The sequence below is a fragment of the Mytilus galloprovincialis genome, chromosome 4, assembly GCF_965363235.1.
Source record: "Mytilus galloprovincialis chromosome 4, xbMytGall1.hap1.1, whole genome shotgun sequence".
Lineage (NCBI taxonomy): Eukaryota > Metazoa > Mollusca > Bivalvia > Mytilida > Mytilidae > Mytilus > Mytilus galloprovincialis.
Window position 1 is genome coordinate 19,598,169 of NC_134841.1, and position 21,942 is coordinate 19,620,110.

General features: G+C 30.5%; 1 protein-coding gene across 3 annotated transcripts in view; it reads left to right on the forward strand.

The window, feature by feature from the left end:
* LOC143071563 (lachesin-like) overlaps positions 1-21,942 on the forward strand; it is an 84,941-nt gene that overhangs the window by 59,103 nt on the left and 3,896 nt on the right. For all 3 annotated transcript variants that reach the window (XM_076245940.1, XM_076245941.1, XM_076245939.1), the window contains 6 exons: positions 8,306-8,412; positions 12,176-12,380; positions 13,240-13,392; positions 17,525-17,653; positions 19,245-19,535; positions 21,596-21,775. In XM_076245940.1, coding sequence (XP_076102055.1) covers positions 8,306-8,412; positions 12,176-12,380; positions 13,240-13,392; positions 17,525-17,653; positions 19,245-19,535; positions 21,596-21,775 — 1,065 coding nt within the window. The remainder of the gene's footprint in view (positions 1-8,305; positions 8,413-12,175; positions 12,381-13,239; positions 13,393-17,524; positions 17,654-19,244; positions 19,536-21,595; positions 21,776-21,942) is intronic.

The window sequence follows — 21,942 nt, forward strand, 5'->3', positions numbered from 1 at the left end:
GTGGGAGAAAAACGTTTCGTAGTGGACACTACCACTACCATGCAATAATGTTTACTCCTTTTTCAATTATATTCGTGAAAAAATGAATAACAAGGGTTGTTATCGTGTAATTTTTAGTATGTTGTTATCAACATAGAATAGACCTATTGGTGACCTTCTGCTGTTGTCTGTTATATGGTCGGGTTGTTGTCTCTTTGACACTTTCCCCATTTCTATTCTCAATTTTGTTGATGTCAACTACGAAACTTTTTATTCACTACGAAACGGTTTTGTCCACTACGAAACTCATCAAAATGTCCTCTACGTAACATGAGTTGTACCTTCATGTGTAAAGTACTGTCTAATCTTGATCGATTAAAAATGGTTCTCAAATTCAGAAAAAAATAAGAAATTTCCAGTATATAAAGTAAAACAAACTGGAATATCAATAGAAGACATTAAAATGCAATAAGCTGTGCATAAAGAAGTTAAGAAGCTGTTTCGTAGCGAACAATTGTCCCCTACGAAACAGTACATAAATCGAATTTTGACCAATGAAGAACTGAGATCAAACGAACGTACACGTTGATTCAGGATGTTCGCTTGTTTTGGGATTTTTTTGTCAGATTTTCGAAATGCCTTAAAAAAATTGCCTACAGTGACTAACCCCCATTTTTCTTTTTATAAATCTTTTGCATTTATAATTAAGCCATCTGTTGAAGTCTTATAAAATCCTTGTTATTTTTTTTTTGAGAACTTAAAATTGTCGATGATAAAGCTATGCAAAATCAAGAGAGAACATTTTCCCGTCAAATTTTCAATGGCTAATATCTCAAAAACAAGCATACGGACCTATAACTTTTTTTTCGCTCTTTTGATTTCTTTATTAATCCCTTATAAATATATACCAGTGTTATGAAAAGCTTTTTATTTTGAAATTGAGTACCGAACTTCCTTAAATAAAAGTTATCAACAGGTCATGAAAAGGATAAATAGTGTAAGCATAATAGGAATTTGAATACACAATTGTGGTTTTATTTGTTGGCTGAGAAAAATGATTTTGAAAAACGCTTAAAACTTTATTAAATAGTTATCACAGATTTTTACTTGCTGTGAGTAACATGACGACCGGGTACCATCAGTGTACAGTATGGTTACACCCAAGATTCACTAAATTTAATGAAAAATTTCTTTGCAGAAATTATGGACGAAAGCATTTTGAAGTTATTGCAAATGTTGAATGATCAAGTTACATAAGATTAAACGAATGTAAAACCGTAACTATTTTTTCTTTAATCAGCATTGATCGATTGGTAAAAGAAAACATGAATTTTAATGATTAGTTTTGTGCGCAAAATTCCACGCAAGTCAAGCAAGTTGAAAATAATGAACTTAACAAATGATATTAATTTCAGTACTACAATAATGATGCAATATGAACAGTATGGAGGATAAATGCATCTATATTGTTAGCTCTGGATTTTTTAAAGAAACTATTCAGCAAAATGATGAATTGACTTATCAAATTAGAACGAATTCAGTATTGTTCAAATTTAGAATATAGTATTATTAAGATTATAAACATTAATCCATCATGATCAGAAAAAAAAATCTTTTCATATTGAAATGAAATGTGTGATTCAGCTGAAATAGTTGATTATTTTCTCTCTTGCTTTTTCTTTATTGACATGGAGATTAAAAATGTAACTAGTGCAAATATTGTAGTCATTATAAAGGGAGGATAAGGTTAAAGCCAATTCTGCTTTTTAATTGGTAGAACTATTCCTTTAAACGTTGTTTCCGGTCGTGTAATCAGCAAGTGTTTGAAAGAGTATTTTTTCTTAAGAATGATTTCGAAGAGGAGGACATGACTTAAGTTTACAAAGAAATACTGTAAACATATTGACAAAACATATTTTCTCTTTTACGTCTAAGGTTGTTGAATTTAACTTAGTAAAACATTAATGCGAATGCAGTTTACTTTTTATTATAAAAAAATTGAAATTTGTGATGATATATTCAAACGTGCCTTAAAAGGCTAAGCCCTTAACATAATTTGATGCATAAGAGATTTTTGATAAGGCTAGCATGCATTTAATTTTTCATCTAATATAAATGGAATTCTCCAACAGAATCTTGTTGCATTAGTCACCGAAAAGAATCCAAAATTAATATCCGTTTATCATAAAATAGTATTTATTTTAAAAACATTTCATTTTCCAGAAGTAGAAAATTAGTTTTTGTTCAGGGTTATTCTGGAAGGAAATAATTTAAATCAACTTCTAAATGTCTTGAAGCAAATGAGTTATGTATCCTAAAGAAATTGAGTTCGGATAAAAAATGTAGAAAGCGTCTTATCCATTAGCAAGTTCGCACAGTTTTCAAATTGATCAGCTTGATGTATATGGTCCTGCAGTCGTCACTATCAATATCATCTCGCTATAGGTCAGTTCATTTCCCGCGAGACTGTAGATATATTACCCATTGAAATTCTACTGTTAAATTCTATCCTACAACCTTTGACTGAAAAATAATTAGTCATTATGCACAAAATGGCTCTATCTAATATCGATCTTTTCACGTTTATAAGATAACATAACGGGTAATTGAACTAAACATGTTTTTGTACAGAAATTTTCCCAATTATTACGAACCCCTAACCACTGGAAAATAATTAAAGCTTTCTCAATAAAGTCGCTGAAGATTGGCTAAGAAGTTTATATCGCTTTGCTACAAAGAAGTCTTAAATCACTCGAGAACATTTACAAAGCGACCAATCGCCACTTATCACTCAAACTTTCCCCTAACAGATATCTATTTACAGAATCTATCGTAACATGTATAGGCATGCAAAATCATAATAAAACATCTATACCTATTAGTAAACTTAATTGAATATGACGCCAAATATGAAATTTTATTCAAAACCTAGTATTTTCTAATTATATTGAAGTCCTTTTACGAGATATACTTGTATAACAACATGTCTCTTGAATCCAAAATTACATATTCCTCTGGTGTTGGCAATAAATATTTTTATTTCAACCAAACGATCAAGGAGTAGTTGTTGAACAACATATTAAAAAATAAAGAGTTTCATAGAGTATCACAGACTGAGGACTTATATATATATAATATTCTTATTGTGAACATTAAATAGACTTAACTAAGGTGGTATTACATCTTACAAAGTCTACCTAAATCTTTTTTTTGCAAATTATTCCGCTCAAGCCTGTGCTATCGGACCTCTTAAAATTGCAGTGAGGTGATTTTTTTTGCTTGAGTGTTAAAGACAACACTGTGATTTTGAGATGAAAAAAAAAGCAATAAAAGCGCTGTTCCTTTGCTTTGTTTGTTTGTGTGTGTGTTTGTTTTCTTTTTTTTGCTGTTCATGAACTGATTCTGTGTCATTTCCTTAGCTAGAATAGCAAGGTTAACGAAGCACATATCAACAATCAATTTGGAACAGAAAGACAGAAAATTGAAACCCAAAATAAATTGCATAAAAGACAAAACCCTATGTATCCTTCTGTTTGACGTTGATGTTCATATTGCCATTATGACTATGAAGTCTATAATGCTCAATTTAATAAAGCTGACTTTAAGTTAATTAACCTGGCATTACATTGTAACACTAATGTTTCTTGGACAGGTCAACATATACACAAACTTGAAAAGAACTTCTCAAAATAATAACATTCATTATATACTAGATGGTATTTCTTACTCTTTAGTCTGTTTTAATGTCGTTGATAGAAATGGTATTCAAAAACATGCAAGTCCTCACATCTTTCAATAGGAACGCTTACGAGCACTGTTTCTTTCTTTTGAAAATGGCTATAAACGGCCTAAATGATGTACAGAAAAAAATAACGAAAATCAATTATGTACTACAGCAGTTTAGTTAAATCGTTTAAATGTTTTTTCATTTGTGATTTCGGGTCCTTTCATAATAACTGATTATGCGTTATGGGCTTTACTCATTGTTGAAGGCCGTGTGGTGAGCTATAGCTGTTAATTTCAGTGTCATTTGGTCTCTTGTGCAGAGTTATCTCATTGGCAATCATATCGTATATTTAAAAAATACCAACTCCGGTTTAACCCTGGTTTCCGAGTTTTGTGCAGTTTTATTTAGTCTGATATAACATGTAATTTGTTTTATTATATGCTTTAGTGCTTTAGTTTAACAGTGGCAGATCCAGCCATTTAAAAAAGGGGGAGGGTTCCCAACCCAGAGTAAAAGGGGGGGTTCCAACTATATGCTCCCATTCAAATGCATTGATCGGCCAAAAAAAAAGGGGGGGTTCCAACCCCCGGAACCCCCCCCCCCCCCGGATCCGCCACTGTTTAACGACACGTGGTCTAGATAGGAAAAGGAGGCAGTTTACTTATTTAACTTGTTTTACCTCATCCCATTGTATGCCTGTACCAGACTCAGTTATCTTGACCATGTATTCTTTGTTTAGTAGTCAGTTGTTGATTGATGTAGGCTTTTGTGATGTCAAGTAGTTTTAGTGACGCATGTGCTTCTTTTGTCTATCATTTTTTGTTTGAAAAGTGATAAATCAAACTTTATACTTTCTTTTTTTATGACTTTATGTAAAAAATAAGTATCAATCAAAACTGCAAAAAAGTTCATTCATACATTAATGTATTCAATGATATACAATCGTATTGTAATCTGTGGAAAATATTGAACTTCCGCCGTGGTTAGTAAGTTTAAATAAATAAAGAAGACTAGATTAATACGCAATATATTTTCTTATTTCAATTTCAATGACAATGAGGAAGTTCCGTACACCAAACATGACAATCCTTAGGTTATTTAATAAATAAGTAATTTTCAGTCTTTATATCATGTAATTGTTTTTTAGGTGTCAACTTCTTACGACAAAGCGAACTTAAAAACATATAGACTGTTTTGATCAAGCCTTTATTAAATTAGTTCTTATTAATATTTTTATTTAACAATCTTTGAATGATAGAGGACACGATTTGGAATATTCAAGAATCATCTGGCAGTGCACTGAACATGGAATCATACGTTTATGCCTGTACCAAGTCACGAATATGACAGTTGTAGTCCATTTATTTGATGTGTTTGATCTTTTGGCTTTGCATTTTGATTATGAACTTTCCGTTTCAAATTTTCCTCGAGGTTCGGTATTTTTGTTATTTTACTTTTTATGAAGTTGAAATACAAGTAATAACAAAGTTGTTCTTCTCTCTTGCAAAGTGCATATTTGTCTGATCTGACTAGGCTTTTTAAAACCTGTATTTGTGTATCAACACTAGAATTTTAAGTATTAAAGCAAGTTTGATTATCACTGCACTAGTATATATTTGTTTAGGGGCCAGCTGAAGGACGCCTCCGGGTGCGGGAATTTCTTGCTACATTGAAGACCTGTTGGTGACCTTCTGCTGTTGTTTTTTTTCTATTTTTCCATTCTCAATTTTATTGAAATAAAAGTTTTATGAAAGATAAAACACGAAGGGTATCTACAGGATAGTATACATCAGTTATTAATTTTGATCACTGACCACATTTTCAAGTTCTATTGAGCCTTAAAATAAACCAGTTTCCAGACGATTATGAACTTTTAACTGGTAATAAACCCTACGTTTTTTTTTCTTACAATGTATTGTTTTTGGATATGAAAAGTCTATTTTTGTGAAGATCCACACAGTTGCTTTCACCAATATCATTAAGACGTGTGATATTTTGATAGATAACATATATGTTTTAAGTTTGTGGATTGATATTCAACAAACAGTCGGTATTCCAAATTGTACTAATTGAGCACACCTAACGTAATGTTTTTTTTTTTATACTCAAGATAGCAAAATTCATAAAACACCTTTTAAAAGACAAAACTGGAAACAGTATATACATGCTTATGCCAAGTTGCTTCTATTTAGTTTCAATTTCAGATAAATTGATTTATTACTCATATCCGAGTGAGTGTTTACCTCTCATTTATCTCGGAGAATTTTCAAATATAGATACGTAGTAGTTCGTAATAATGTCTTGTTGACTTCACAAAAAAAAAACCACCTCTTTAGTCAGTTCATTCCCTTGTTTCTTTTGTACTTTTCAATCCGTTGGGTTATTTTAAATTGTTAGACGTTTTGTGTTCTATTAGATATAGGAAGATGTGGTGTGAGTGCCAATGAGATAACTCTCCATCCAAATAACAATTTATAAAAGTAAACCATTATAATTCAATTTACGGCCTTCAACACGGAGCCTTGGATCACACCGAACAACAAGCTATAAAGGGCCCCAAAATCATTAGTGTAAAACCATTCAAACGGGAAAACCAACGGTCTAATCTATGTATAAAAAAACGAGAAACGAGAAACACGTATAAATTACATAAACAAACGACAACTACTGTACATCAGATTCCTGACTTAGGACAGGTGCAAACATTTGCAGCGGGATTAAACGTTTTAATGGTACCAAACCTTCTCCCTTTTTCTGAAACAATAGCATAACATCACAACATAGAAAAATACACGATAAAATATAATTGGCAGGCTTAACTCTATTACCCTATATACTATACAATTACTCTACGAACTTATAACTATCTGCCACCTTACTCACATACATGTTAACGTAATACTAGTATATCTATACGATCATTTGTATATGGTTAAAAGGCTTCCAAATCTACGAAGGATTTCTTTTTATCTCAAATATGTCGATGCCATGGTACAGGAATGCGATCTAGTATATTTTAACTGAAAAAAGGAACGTATTAAAATATCCTTACCTACTTAATTGAATAATAACATTCGAAATAGAATGTACATAGTATTCACCCAAAGTAATCTAACTACATTTATAAAATAATATTAATTTCATTAGTTCTAATTTTCAAATTTCGTTGCGATATATATACACAGTTTTTGTTATTTTGCTGTATTATTTGTAACGTTTGTGAAAAGCTACATTGTGTACATTTCTTTTTTTCCTTTTTTTTAAATTTTAATTGAATCAGCATGTTGGTATTACCACCCGACCAACCTATTCAGAAGTAAATTCTTAGTAAAACATTATACACATTAGAAATGGTGCTTACAGCATTTTTTGCTGAAAGTATTTTATTTCAATTCATAGATATCCACTTTTGTATGAAAATATGTTTTTATTTATTTTACTACAAGACGAATTGACTGATATCTGATCTTATTATAGTATTCACCTACAGGGTTATTGGTGTTTTATAATGCAAGTACATACTGCTTCTAGCTGCTAATTGCTGCCACAATGAAATTTATTTAAAAATTAGCATCGATTTGTAGTGAAAACTGTTTGAAATCATCTATAAAAGACTCCGTGTAGTCTTGAAGTTAATGTCTATTAAGGGAATTCTATAATGACTGAATTAGATTAGTTATCAAATTACAAGCTGTTTTACAAAACAAACGTCTTGACTTATTTGTTACAACAACAAATTTAATAAATTTACTTCTCCAAACACCAATCTAGAGCATCTTGTGATTATGTCCCACAGTTTGTAACAATAACGTCCACTTTGTGTCCAAATCAATTTAAGATGTACATAACATTTGATTGCACGAGTCTGATAATCTCAGGACAATACACAGGGCATTACAAAGGCTTAAAACAATCCTTACTCGTCATTTATCATGTATTTTGCCGATATGACAGTAATTGTTTCCTATGGCCGCTTAGACAAAAGAAAATCAATCAGAATGAAAGGCTCATTCACGCTAAAACGAACAATGAACTGCATTCGACATCATCTTTTGTATATTTACTTACACTTTAAAGTTTATAATAAATATAAATTGTATTACGCCTGATTGAGCCTTACTTTGAAAATGAGCTTTGACCATTAGAGCCAAAATTAGAATAACGAGACACAATGGAAGTAGATAAATTCCACTTCTTTTCCAATTATAGAATTCAAAACAGGCTACTATCAAGTTACAAAAAGCTTATATCTGTGATTTCTTTTAAAGTACAATATTCATTTGCTTAAGCTCAGTATGGTTCATCAAATCAAATTATTAAATCAGTATGGAACAAATTTTCAATTGTTAGATGCATATATAATTATAATGCCAATTAGTGTCAGATCGAAATAATGCTTCTAAGAGCACATATATTTCTACTATTTTTTTTATATCTCCTCTTTCCCTTTATTTTTAATTTACAATTATATATCGGCTTAATTCAACTGTTATTAATTGATTTGTCAATTAAAAATTGTATTCAAAAAGCCAAATTCAGAAATAATTTTTACATTGTTGGTTTACACTTGATAATTGTTTCTTCTTCTTTTTCTTTCAGTTGAACCACAAGAGCCGAGTTTTGATGTTCCATTATTCAACATTACAGCAAAAGCCGGAGAAACAGCCATTCTACCATGTTCTGTACAACAGTTAGGAAGTCACTGGGTATATTGAATTTATAAATGCAAAGTTAAAAACATTTATTATAACTGATTCATAGAAAAATTGGTGTTCCTATATAATTATTTATTAACAAAAAACTCAGCAATAATACCAGACGACAAACAGCTTTCATTTTCTATTTGGTTTGTACCGTTATTTTTTTTATATAGTGGAATAAGAAAAAATGATAATTCATTTTTTTTCATTCTTTTGGAGATTTCCCGATTAAGTAAAAGGTAGATCAGAAGAGGATCATAACTGACTCGCATAAAAATGTCCACGTCATTTTAGAAAACCGGTCAACCAAACGTATTGAATATGGTATTAACATTGATTGATTGCCTGTTGTTTGCTTAATGTCTAGTTAAGTGTTACTTGAAAAATCAAAAATCTAGCTGTTATCAGTTTCAAATATATTTTTTCTTGAACCAAAGAGTACCATTAAAAAGTTTTTTCCTTTCCCTAAGACATTCCTTTTTATGCCTTCTGGCATACTTCTTATGGAACAAAAGATTATTTTTATCATTACTTTAACTTTAAAATGAGGTTTACTTGTGTTAAGGGCAACAGGTAAAATCATAAAAATACTGAACTCCGAGGAAAATTCAAAACAGAAAGTCCCTAATCAAAGGCAAAATCGAAAGCTTAAGCACATCAAATGAATCGATAACAATTGTCATATGCCTGACTTGGTACATGCATTTTCCTATGTATAAAATGGTGGATTGAACCTGGATTTATAGCTAGCTAAACCTCTTACTTGTATGACAGTCGCATCAAATTCCCTTATATTGACAACGATAAATCAGTTTATATTTTTATATTGCTGCATGAGCAGAGGCTTATAAAAATAAAATCTGCCCTGAACACCAGGTTAACTTAACATAAACATGGTTTATATTATCTTTTATTTCTGTTTTAGTTTCTGGTGATGCCTCTTATCCAATCCACTAACTACTGAAACTATATTAAGAGCCTGCATGAAAAACCAATAAAGTTATACAATTGTCAATTAAACTATATTCTTAACAAACATTAAAAGAGTCCAAATAAAATATTTAATTTATTACCTTGTATAATGAGAATATGAGGGAATACCTTAATTACCCGATACGAAAATATACACTAAGGGTAAGATATGATATTTTTTTAAAAATTTACAAGTATATAGAAGCAACAGTAGTATACCGCTCTTCAAAAGTCAGAAAACAAATTCCGGGTTACAAACTAAAACCGAGGAGAAAACACCAACTATAAGGGGAAAACAACGAAACAACATAAACACTGAAGTGCAACTTAAACAAACGAACTATTAGATAACAACTGTCATTTTCCTGGCTTGGTACAGTACACTTTAAGATTTTTTTTAGCCATTTTACTAAGTTAGCAAGAACCCTACAAAGGACTCTGGAATGTTTTGTTTTAGTACGGACTAGACTTACGGTTATAAAGATCATTTCGTATATCTCCCTAAGACCACGAACCAGTAAAAACATAATCTAATCTTTTAAATTAACCAAAAAAATCAAAAAGGTCTTGATAAAACTCTTATTCTAACACATCTGTTAAATAAAATATAATTGAGAATGGCAATGGGGAATAGGTCAAAGAGCTCGACCAACGAGCAGAACAAGAACTTCTTCATTCGATTTAAAGATCGTGGATAAAGACCAATGTATAACTTTATCAATCTTTTAAAAGACGAAAACGAAATAAAAAAAAAAAAATGAAGTTATGATTCATGTACCATCAAAATAGGTGATTTTCGAATTGATATTTCAGTTTCGCTTCGAATGTATAAAGGTTGTAAATATTCCTATTATAATCAACATAGTTCTCCACGGGCCTTGTTGGTTTAGAGTTTAAAACAGTTATATCGTGTTTTTTTTTTGCGATAATTTTAGCCCCATTTAGTTGTACTGTGTGGGTTGTGAATTTAAGCATTCAATGCAACCCATAATAACATATCCAAAGAACCATGGCTGTTCATCCCCTTAATAATTTGAATGTCGAATCAATTTTAATTACATGTTGAGTGCCATTTAACATATTGTGTGTGGTTTTGTGGTTTTAAGTGTATATAGTTCGTTGATTGCAATGCTTATTTTCTTTGATTAAACAATCACTTAAACGCAAGTGACAGTTGTTGAAAACATTTTGTCTAGCACTTTTAGGTGTTTGTTTATATAGCTCTTCTTAACACATATCACTTCATGTAACTTTCATATGTACATTTTGACTAGCATTGATAAGTTTTCATTTTAATGTTTTCTTAAAGTAATACTCACGTCATGTAAACATTTACTGTTCAAGTTTGAGGATTTTGATGAAACAAGAAAGTCAAAAGTAAACTTACTAGAAATGAAATTGAATGAATCATACAGTAGATTTAAACATACGATCATTCAAGCGTGGTTAAAAGCCCTGAACTCAGTTATGAAGTCATGTTTATGGTTGATGATCATTCTATAAGGATGTTTATTTTGCAAATATCAAATATTAAATGAATAAAATTATGAGGAAGTAAGATCGCATTTCAATATTTAGGCTTGGTTTCCTTTTCTCTATTTACGTAATCGACTTCTCCATTAATTTGATATTTTCAAATTTATTAACACTGGGAATAGTTTGGTAAACTCACCACTTTCTTACTGTCAAAACATACAGTAACTCAAAGTTAATATTCAATCAAACGGACACTTAAATCGATGGTAAGTCATATATTAATCAAGTCAGCTAAACTGGAATGGAATAATTTCCCTCTTTTTGTTTGCCTTATTCTGAAATATTGCTTAGTGAATGACATTTGAGGCATTTAACTTCAACTGTACATTAAATGAAAAATAGGTAGTCTTGTTTCCATTTCCACGAAGTAATTTATATTTTCAATTTTAATAAATCGTGTGTAGTTGTCATGTATGTTTCAGTTAACCAATTAAGTGATTAAGAATATGCATTTTGAAAATGGCAAGTCTAATACCAACTAAAATTGATTTCATTGACACTAAGATAAAGTAATATTTCATCAACTTCTGAAATACTTTCCACAAAAGAGACAGTTTAACATACAGGAAAACAAACTTTGGGCTCTTACAAACTTTGTCAACCTACGATATAAATTCAATAGATATAGGCAAGAAGAAGTTCGATTAGAAACAGAATAAGTGTCCAATGAGTCATTACAAACTTTTCTGAATTCACCTTCTGCATAGAAAAAGTTATTGATACGAAGTATTAGGTTTTCGTTCTCCCTTTGACCCTTCCCGGCCGTGGACTTGTCTATATTTCAAACTTAATTCTGTATAAACCTCTAAGATCATACCATTAGTCTGGTTCCAGGTTGTTACACATACTTATAGATATAGATAAAAGGAGATGTGTATTCAGCTGATGAATCGAAACTTATTCTTTTCAATTGTAAGCTTACTTTCGATTGTTTATATCCCAAATGTTGGTAAATAACAGACAGAAGATACAAACACCATAAAATGAATGTAGAATGAAGTATCAGACCTAAGTAGCTGTCATAACTGAGTTTTATGGTACCATCAAAAGTTGGTTCTGTTTTCATTTTTGCATATTTTTGTGCAAGAGAGGAATAATAAGAACCTAACAAAGTAGGTCAAAACTAAAATGATTTGATGAAAGATTGTAGCTTTTGGTCAACATACAAGATCAAAGGCAATGTGAAGACAAAGATTTTAAGTTTCGTTTCTTTATGTTTCTTTTAGAAAACTTCGTTCAAGTTATAAATTAATTATTACAGGTAGCATGGTTAGACCCAAGAGAAAAAGTGTTGACAGCAAGAGACCAGCGCATTATATCAGATGCGCGGATAAGTGTAGAACGACCGTTTAAAGATGACTGGAACTTATACATCAGGGATGTTGAACATTCTGATGCCGGAAAATACATGTGTCAGATAAACACTGATCCAGTAAAAATTAAATATGTTATGTTATATGTACATGGTAGGTTTTCGATACATTTCAAATGGTAATGTAAAGTTAGAGTATATTATATTTTGTTTAAAGCACAATTTGCAAGTCTACTTAAATGTTTAAACAAGACCAAATATAATTATTAGCCCAATTTGGTTAAAGATATTCAAAATGAAGATTTTAAGTCTTATTTCGAACTTGTAACTGCTTTAACTCTGACCGATGAACATATATTGGACATAAAACATGTCGTTCAATACAAACACGGAACTTGCTATTTCACCACGATAAAACAATGTTTTTTAATGTCAGATTACTATTTTGGCTACTCGTACCATAACGATATCGCAGACTTGCAATAATCCGTAACAAACTTATAACTTAATACCTCCTCTGAAATTTACAAGTTATTCCAGGTGATCTCGAATAAATACGTTCGTTATGATACTCACAGTAACACACAAAAAAGAACTTTGATTTGAATTTTTAACAGAAAACATATCTGACATTTACGAAATTTAGCAATTCAGATTGGCGTGTTACATTTTAATTTAAGGTCATTAGTTGTATCATCAACATTACTTTACTTTATTAGTGCGTTACATGTACATTATGACATAATATCATATTATAAAACGAAAACAATAATGCAATTTAAACATGTTTTAAAACTTTAAAAGTTTCATTTATAGATTTTGCTTGTTATCTTTTAGCTTTATTCTAAAATTCGCTCTTACTTCACGTGTCATGCTCAGTTAATTCATAATGCTTTTAAAAAGTTATATAACATAAAAAAAGACAAATTTCTTACTTTTGAAGTCCACAAAAAATGTGTGATTTATGTCAGTTGATCTAGAAGTGATTTACTCCTGTTTTTTTTCTATTTAAGAACCTCCAAGGATTATTGAGGAATCATCAACTAGTAGGAAAACAGCAAAAGAAGGTGATACAGTGCAACTGTTTTGTAATGCAACAGGAATTCCGGAACCAACCGTAACGTGGTACAGACGTAAGTCTGATATAAATCATCCAGCAAAAGAAGGTAACAAAAAATTACGAAACTCGCGTCTGGTGTAAATATACAATTTCAATCCTGGTATCTTTGATGAGTTAAGTCTTTTTTTTTTGAATTCTAAATATGAATTCTTGGACAGGTACTTTGTATAATTTGAACTAATTGAGTGTTAACAATTTTTAATATAACTTTGAAGTAGTCTATTCTCTGTTTTTTTTTCTATTTTTGTAATTTGTTTAACAAAATTCCGACCACATCTATTTTGATAACCGGAATGCTATTAATGACATAAAAAAAATCTTACAAACTATATCGGTTTTGTTTCGTATCAATTATATATAAAGCAATTGATTCTGGCATTTCATTTGGAAACAATATACACTCAAACCCAATTGACTTAAAAGACAAGTGTAAAAAAAATCATACATATGTTACATCTGGTGCAAGAAAATTGGTACCGTTAATTTTATTACTACCACTGGGTCGATGCCTCTGCTGGTGGACTATTAGTCCCCGAGGGGATCACCAGCCCAGTAGCCAGTACTTCGGTACTGGCATGAAAATACGGATTTTTTGTGTCATTAAAAGTTGCTGTTACAAAATGATAGAAATTATTATAAATTAAGGAATGTATCTCCCTCATGCAAAGCTCTGATTCCTTTCACGGATTTGGCTATACTTTTTGGACCTTTTGGATTATAGCTCTTCATCTTTTATATAAGCTTTGGATTTCATCACTGAAGAGACATGTATTGTCGAAATGCGCATCTGGTGCAAGAAAATTGGTACCGTTAATTTTATTACTTAATTCTTAATTTCCATTTCAATTTCAAGTTGAAGATTTGGATCTTTCTTAACTGTAATATGAACATTTATTACAGAAATTACTTTACAGAACAGCATTCTATTGTTGACGGCAGTATCACCCATGAAGCCTCTTTCAAAATCATTAACATCTTCATGTAACATTATAATATCAGCTATCAAAACCCGCGATCAGAGCTAATATAAAACTACTACTTAGGGGCAGTATGGATCGTTTCTGTACCCTTTAAAAATCGAAATACAATTATCTTGAAACATTTAATATAAAAATATTTGGGAACTTTTTTCCCCTATTATCATTGATTTTAAATAACATATATACTATACGCTCATCAACAGGTTACAAAATGAGTATTTTGCTTTGTGTTGTCTCATTTAAACTATTTTCCTCACAACAACATGAACAATAAGTATAAAACATTTCTCAGTACAACAAGTTTTGAAGCAATGATTTTACGGAGAAGTTAGAGGTTTCTATAGTGTACTGATATTCCGTTCATCAGTACTTGACATCCCGTCCCAAATCCGCCAATTTATTTAGTTTTCAATTCTTTTCCTATCATAAAATCACCTATAAAGCCTCTGTCAAACTTATTAACATCTTCACAAAACAAAACAGCTATAAAAACCCGGGCTCAGAGCTAATGTTTTTATTACAATAACCTAGAATCTTTAATTTTCCATATACAGAAAATAATAATATAGATCCGCAGTAAATAATGTAACAATCAAAAACCCATATCATATAATGGACCGGTTGATATTGATATCGATATCGATATCGGTTTTTGATATCGGTTTTTAAGCATTTTACAAAAACTGCGTAAACTATGACGCGTAATAAATAAATCGACACTACATAAGTTTTTATGTTCATCACGAATTGGTTATCCGATACGATATATATGTGTATATACTAACTAGCAATATTTGTGTACAGACCTACATCTATAAATACACGACAAGTATTCTGATTTGAAATTTGACCGATTATGTCTTATAACAATTTAAATTGTAACATTGTGACTGAGCCTGGAATAAAGTCACAGAAATGTATGCAAAGCGGGTGACGTTTACCTTGTCGACGAAACACGCGTGTTGATCTCTTGGAGTGCATGCGGTTTCCTGAACATTTGTTTCTATCCTTGAATGACGTCATAATTGATTAATGAGATAAGAGCGTCAGTAAACTACTGTTGCTTTAATTTATTATGTCAAAAACATATTTCAAACGTTTATTGAGGAATAATTTAATTTGTCTCTATTAGTGTTAAAAGAAAGACAGAAGATACCAAAGTAATATTCCACACCCTTGAGAAAAACGAAAGAGTACAAACAGCATACAAAGCACAACAAAGAAATAACTACAGACCATTTTTTGCTTCGTGGAATTCAGCTATGTAGGAATTTTTTCATTGCCTTTTGAATGCATTCTTATATGATAAAATTTGTTCTGAAAGAGGGGCGAAAGATTTCAGAGGTACATTCAATCTCATAAATCGAAAATAAACTTACAACGCGATAGCTAAAAAAGAAAAAACAAATAGACAAGCAATAGTGTTTAAAACACAACATAGAAAAATAAAGACTCAGTAACACGAACCCCACTTAAAACTCAGGTGATCTCAGATGCTCCGGAAGGGTACGCAGATTATGCTCTACAAGTGACACCCTTCGTTATGCTAACGTTAGTACAAACCCGGCAATATGTCGAACTACACTGATTTTCATCTAACATGTGTGTGAACAAGAAAACTATGACGGTCTTAACAGTAAAACCAAAACTGTTTATAGTCACTTTTGCTCCAAAATACAGTGTGTAACCTCTAGAGATAAAAATCAAACAATCAAGCAAGAAGTTGAAGAGCATTGGGAACCGAAAAATTTCTAAACGTTTTGCCAAATTAAGTTCATCCACCTCATTCTATTAAATGATATTGTAAACTCTCGACTATTTTGATATTTGACTCATTATTTAACATTGCATTCTTCTAAAAGAACTATGATATTGTTTGATACTTTCAAGTTTATTGGATTTTGTTATTCCATTATACATGTACTCTCTTGACACGTGTTACCCATTTCAATAAAACTGCAAGCAGTATCTGGTATTATTAATGTCTAACTGCTAATATAAGTACGGACACAACCGACCATCTTGGATTTAAATTGTTTTTTCGGAATTTTGTTTTCTTCAAATATTTCATTACTGGATGGGTTGATTTAAAAAACAAAAATAAGTAAGCAATGAACGTGAACGTGGTTGTTAAATTTGATATATGCTTTTTTGTGTTTCTTTGTTAAATATTCGATTGTTTTCGTTTTGATTGAGATTGTGACACGGTTTTGACTGCTGTACCACTATTTTGACAATTTATTAATTTATTATTTAATTATTATGCCTGTTTTGTTCACGCATCGTTGTAAGTATAATTGAATTTGATGCGACTGTCATGCAAATGAGAGGTTAAACGCTATATAACCCGGTTCAAACCACCATTTTCTACATTTAAAAATGCCTGTACCAAGTCAGGAATATGACAGTTGTTGTCCATTCGTTTGATGTGTTTTATCATTTGATTTTACCATTTGATTAGGGACTTGCCGTTTTGGATTTTTTTTCGGAGTTCAGTATTTTTGTAATTCTACTTTTTATCAATATAAATTATTATGTTGTTTTTTCTTTGTTTAGCGAAAGATGTACTTCTAATAATACACTCAACAATTCGTTAATGGAAGGTCTGATGTAAATAAATCGGAGGATTATAGTATGGCATTTACTCTTTTTCATATGTTTTAAGAATGATGAAATACTTGTTATAAACGGAAAATCCTTTCACAGACAGATCGATTGGTTTTTGATAATCAAAGCGTGGTTCGATTGGTCCAAGTTCTTTAAATTATATTCATAATTAAATTATGATGACAAATTGTCTTGCCGTCCACATATTTTGATAAATCTCGCGTAAAAAGACAATGGTGCAAAAGTTCGTTTCTTTAAAAAAAAAACAAACACATATTTTATGTAGATCCCTGATGAGTAATCTGGAAAAAAATCTTAAAATAATCATATTTTTCATCAGCATGCGGTGGGTTACGATATTGCTTCGTTAATGATTTTGGAAGTACCAGAAAGCCTTAAGTTTTTCTGTCTCGAAAGGAGAAATGTCAAATTTGTCAAAAAATACCACAGTAGTAATAGTGTATGAATGTAATTATTTATTTGCACTGTTTAATTTTTCCGTTCACTGTAAAAAATGTTTGTCGCTAATAAAGCACAATCTAATTTGATACTGAACAATGAATCTATTACTGATTCTGTTTTTTTTTGCAGTTGTTGGTCAGAATGGAGAAGTTCTAATAATATACAACATATCCCGCTATTGTGAAGATTTATATGAATGTGTAGCAGTAAATGGTATACCACCAGCAGCTAGTAAAGAGATTAAAGTTGTAGTGGAGTGTAAGATTTATGGCATTCTTAAATTATATATTAATCATATTACATATAAAAACAAACTATAAAGTAATTTAAAGAAACTAAAGACACAAGAATGAATCTTAATGACAATGGATTGACGGAAAGTAAATTAGAGTTATCTTTCTTCCTCTAAAAAATAATTATGTTGTCTGTAGAAAATACACAACGAACTCACGAATTATCTATTTCGACGAATTTAATTGGAAATAGTCCTTTTTTAACACAAATTTTGGACGATACTGGAAAACAGATGATAACAATGTCATACAGAACTTTATAAACCTTTTTTTTTTCTCAAATCGATTTTTTTTTACGTAATTATTTTTTTTTAATTCAACTTATTTTGGAATTGATATGTGTGACATTCTACAAAATACATTGTACTAGTAGTAACCTTTGATTCTAATATGTCATCAAAAATACGTTAATTTGTATAATGGTTTAAATTGCTTTGATTTTATGACATTTAAATACGTTCACTTAAAAGTTGCTTAAGGTTCAAAGTGTAACAAAAATCTTTTTGAATATTTACAAGTAACACAGTTCATATCAGCAATTCATACTGATGAGTTGCCATTACGTGCATTAAAAAATGTATTTCCAAGCCAAACATGTAATCCATTTTTGGCATTATGAATATATTTGAAAATAATATAGGATTTAGTCATGTTGATTAATATATAAAAACTCGTAAAATATTGGATTTAATTTACTATTAATTTACATGTTGCTGTTCTACATAAAAAAGAATCATGTCAATGAAAAATCATGGTTAAATGTTTTGGATAGAAATTTGTATTCATTATTTCTTTATTGTGGTATACTCTCCTAAATATATGAAAATGTCTACATAATTATCAATAAGCTATTATGAAAAGAAACGGAATATATTTCATTTACCCAAATTGAAATAAAAATATAATGTGATTGGATTATGTTTTATAATAACAAATTCATTAGACATCTGATAAAACATATTACGAAATAGCATACTAGTATTAAAAGAAAATCATTTTCCGTTTTGGTTATTTATATTAATGCTGATTTTAAACAATGTTGGTATACTGAAGGAATACATGTTACGGTCGAAAATGCAGGCATATTTTTCTTTAGTATTAGGAACAATTCAAAAAATGAAATACATAACAGCAATAATTTGATAGGCATAACCATTTCATCTTCCATAACATAAATCAAATTTGGTAAAAAAACTGCTTTTGTATAACATTATTATTATACTATCATCATATTAAAAGCTAGTAATTTTCGTTAGTAGTTTTGTATTTTAAAAAAATGTCTTACAGTTATCGATTTAATGTAAATATAAATTCTATATTCACATACAGACAAATGGTCAATGCTTCTTCAAATATATCAGTTTTCATCAAAGTTTTCTTCGACATTGACGCTATCCTGTAAATTGCAGTCAGTTAGATTTTTTTAGGTTGATAATGGGACATGAAGATGTTTAAATTGAATTAGTAGCATAATGATTGTTTGTTTATGTAATTAATATGAAATTTGGATTTCACGAAAAACGAAATGCTGATGTAACTTCCCATTATTTTTACAGTTTCACCAGAAATATTCTTAGTTCCCAAAAGAATAAGTCAAGCAATAGGAAAAGAGACTATACTGGATTGTCGTATTACTGCAAATCCACACATATATAGTGCTTGGGTGAGGCATGAACAAGAGATAGAAAATAATTATAAATATCAAATTGAGCTATATACAGAGGATAACAAAAACACAATAACATTAAGTCTGAGAATAAAAATGATAGGACATGACGATTTTGGGAAGTACATATGTAGAGCTTCAAACAAATTAGGGAAGGATGAAGAACTCGTCATATTATCTGGTAAGCATAATTCTTTGAAATAAAGAACTACATTGTTCGTTTGAATTACCTTTAACGTATTATACATTATACAGCTAGACGAATCGCTTTTTAAAATTACTATATTTCATAGTTCTTTGTACAAATAAACTGAAATTACAGTGTACACTTCACTGAGACATCAACCCAATCAAACGACGTCTTGAGATTCATAATTTTTATGTTAATTCGGGCTACAGAAACTTGTTTTCTTCACCAAGTAGAAAGTTGAAGCGCGTTACAAACAGAATATTTAATAGGTGCACCAAATCTAGTTATGGCTATATATGCCCGTTTAGGATAAAACCTTAGTATTAAGAATGATCTAAATATCTTACTGAAAATGACCAAATCGATGATATTAATTAGAAGATAACTGTATTGTATTTAAAGCCTGGCTTTCGTAAAACGTAGATTTTACTGTCGAAAATTGAGTTTTCCTATGGACGTGTAGCGGAGCTAGGTAAACGGATATTTGCAACAGTAAAATAAAGTTTTACGAAGGCCAAGCTTAAAATACAATACAGATGTCTCCATTCTGATGCAGCATATCAAAATTAATTCAACTTAATATTTTTTTTTAGCGTAAAATGATATAAATGAAAAAGTCCGCGAAACTGTTGCATGGTCTTTAGCAACTAAATAATGTGACGTCATATGTATACTTACGATGTCAAACATAAATACTGGACGTATTTATACCTTTCGTACGCTTCAGAATGGTTTCATTGTTGACAAAAAGAAGATTCTGAGGCTCAAAATGTGACTTTCATGTTTATTTTGTGAGAAATTACATACCAAAAAAAAATTCGGAATTCAAAATGGTGGCTTTCTTAGTTACGGACTGGTAGATCGTGGAATTTACCCCCTTCAAAATATTTGTCAACGTCCAATGAAAATTATCGTTCCAAACGAATTTCATTAGAATTAGTCCCTTAAAACGTTATATTAGGTGTTTTTATTAATCCTTGGGCTTGTAGCATCACTGTGACGGCATTACTTCAAAATTAAAAGTTAGAATACATCATGATATCTAAAAAATTAAATAGGAAAAAAAGTCAGCCTGTAATTCAGTGGTTGTCGTTTGTTTATGTGTTACATATTTGTTTTTCGTTCATTTTTTTTACATAAATAAGGCCGTTAGTTTTCTCGTTTGAATTGTTTTACATTGTCTTATCGGTGCCTTTTACAGCTCACTATGCGGTATGGGCTTTGCTCATTGTTGAAGGCCGTACGGTGACCTATAGTTGTTAATGTCTGTGTCATTTTGGTCTTTTGTGGATAGCTGTCTCATTGGCAATCATACCACATATCTTCTTTTTTATATATCATATACTTTTTCTGAGTGCAAATTGTATCAATCGCATAAAATTTTCTAATGATATTAAATTTGGATTTTTTTTTACAATCTATCCTCGATTACTGTTGATGATAGCATTTTGTTGACCCATGAATGACCATATGAACAATTTGATCGTCATCCTTCGTTCTTAAATTAGGTTAACAGTAAAATCATGTTGATAATTTCAATTTCGTATTAAATCTTGAGATTTGACAAAAAAATCACACTCTTTGTTATAATGTTGCCATTTTCTTTAAATGTCCCACTATTGTCCTACTTTTAAGATGCCATTTTGAAAATAGGCCACTTGTTATGGTTGTTATATTCATTGTTAACCAAAATATTGAAGCTGAACAATGCTTTATTGAGAATTTAGTTTCTCTGGATAAATATTAAAAAGTTTTACGAGCTAGAACATTATTTTACTTGTTGCCTCTTATTTTGAAATGAATTGCATTAGCTGTACTAATATTATATAGCTATGTATTTTGACAATAAGTGTCTTGGCAGTTCCCGAGGTATTTTTTTTTTTGAAAAATCGAATCTTATACAAAAGTTAAAAGCTGATCAGTCCAAAATGACAATGACAGTATTGCAATATCCGGACAAGGAATCACATTGCTTTAGCATGCGAAAATATAAAATGCTTGAGAACACCAAAAAAACCCAAGATAACTATTATACTGTTATTATCTTTTAGAATTAGTGGTAAGAACAGAAGCACCTAGCACAACGGCAGATACCTTTATTCAACCAACTACTAGACATAATTATATTGATCCACATGACTCATCATGGAAAGGTGGCCACGAAGACCAGTACTTCCCTCCATGGTCTCATGGATACCAAAATTCACCTGAAACGTATGGTAGAAATAATGGTAAGAATAACTGCCATAACTGTATTAGTTATTATAATCTTCTTTTTTTCTACAAAAGTTTGATTAATTCACTTACATCTTTTTATAATAACATTAATACATGTATCATACCTGTACCGACAAAATAGTCCACACTCAAACAAATCAATAAAATTGTAATATTCTTG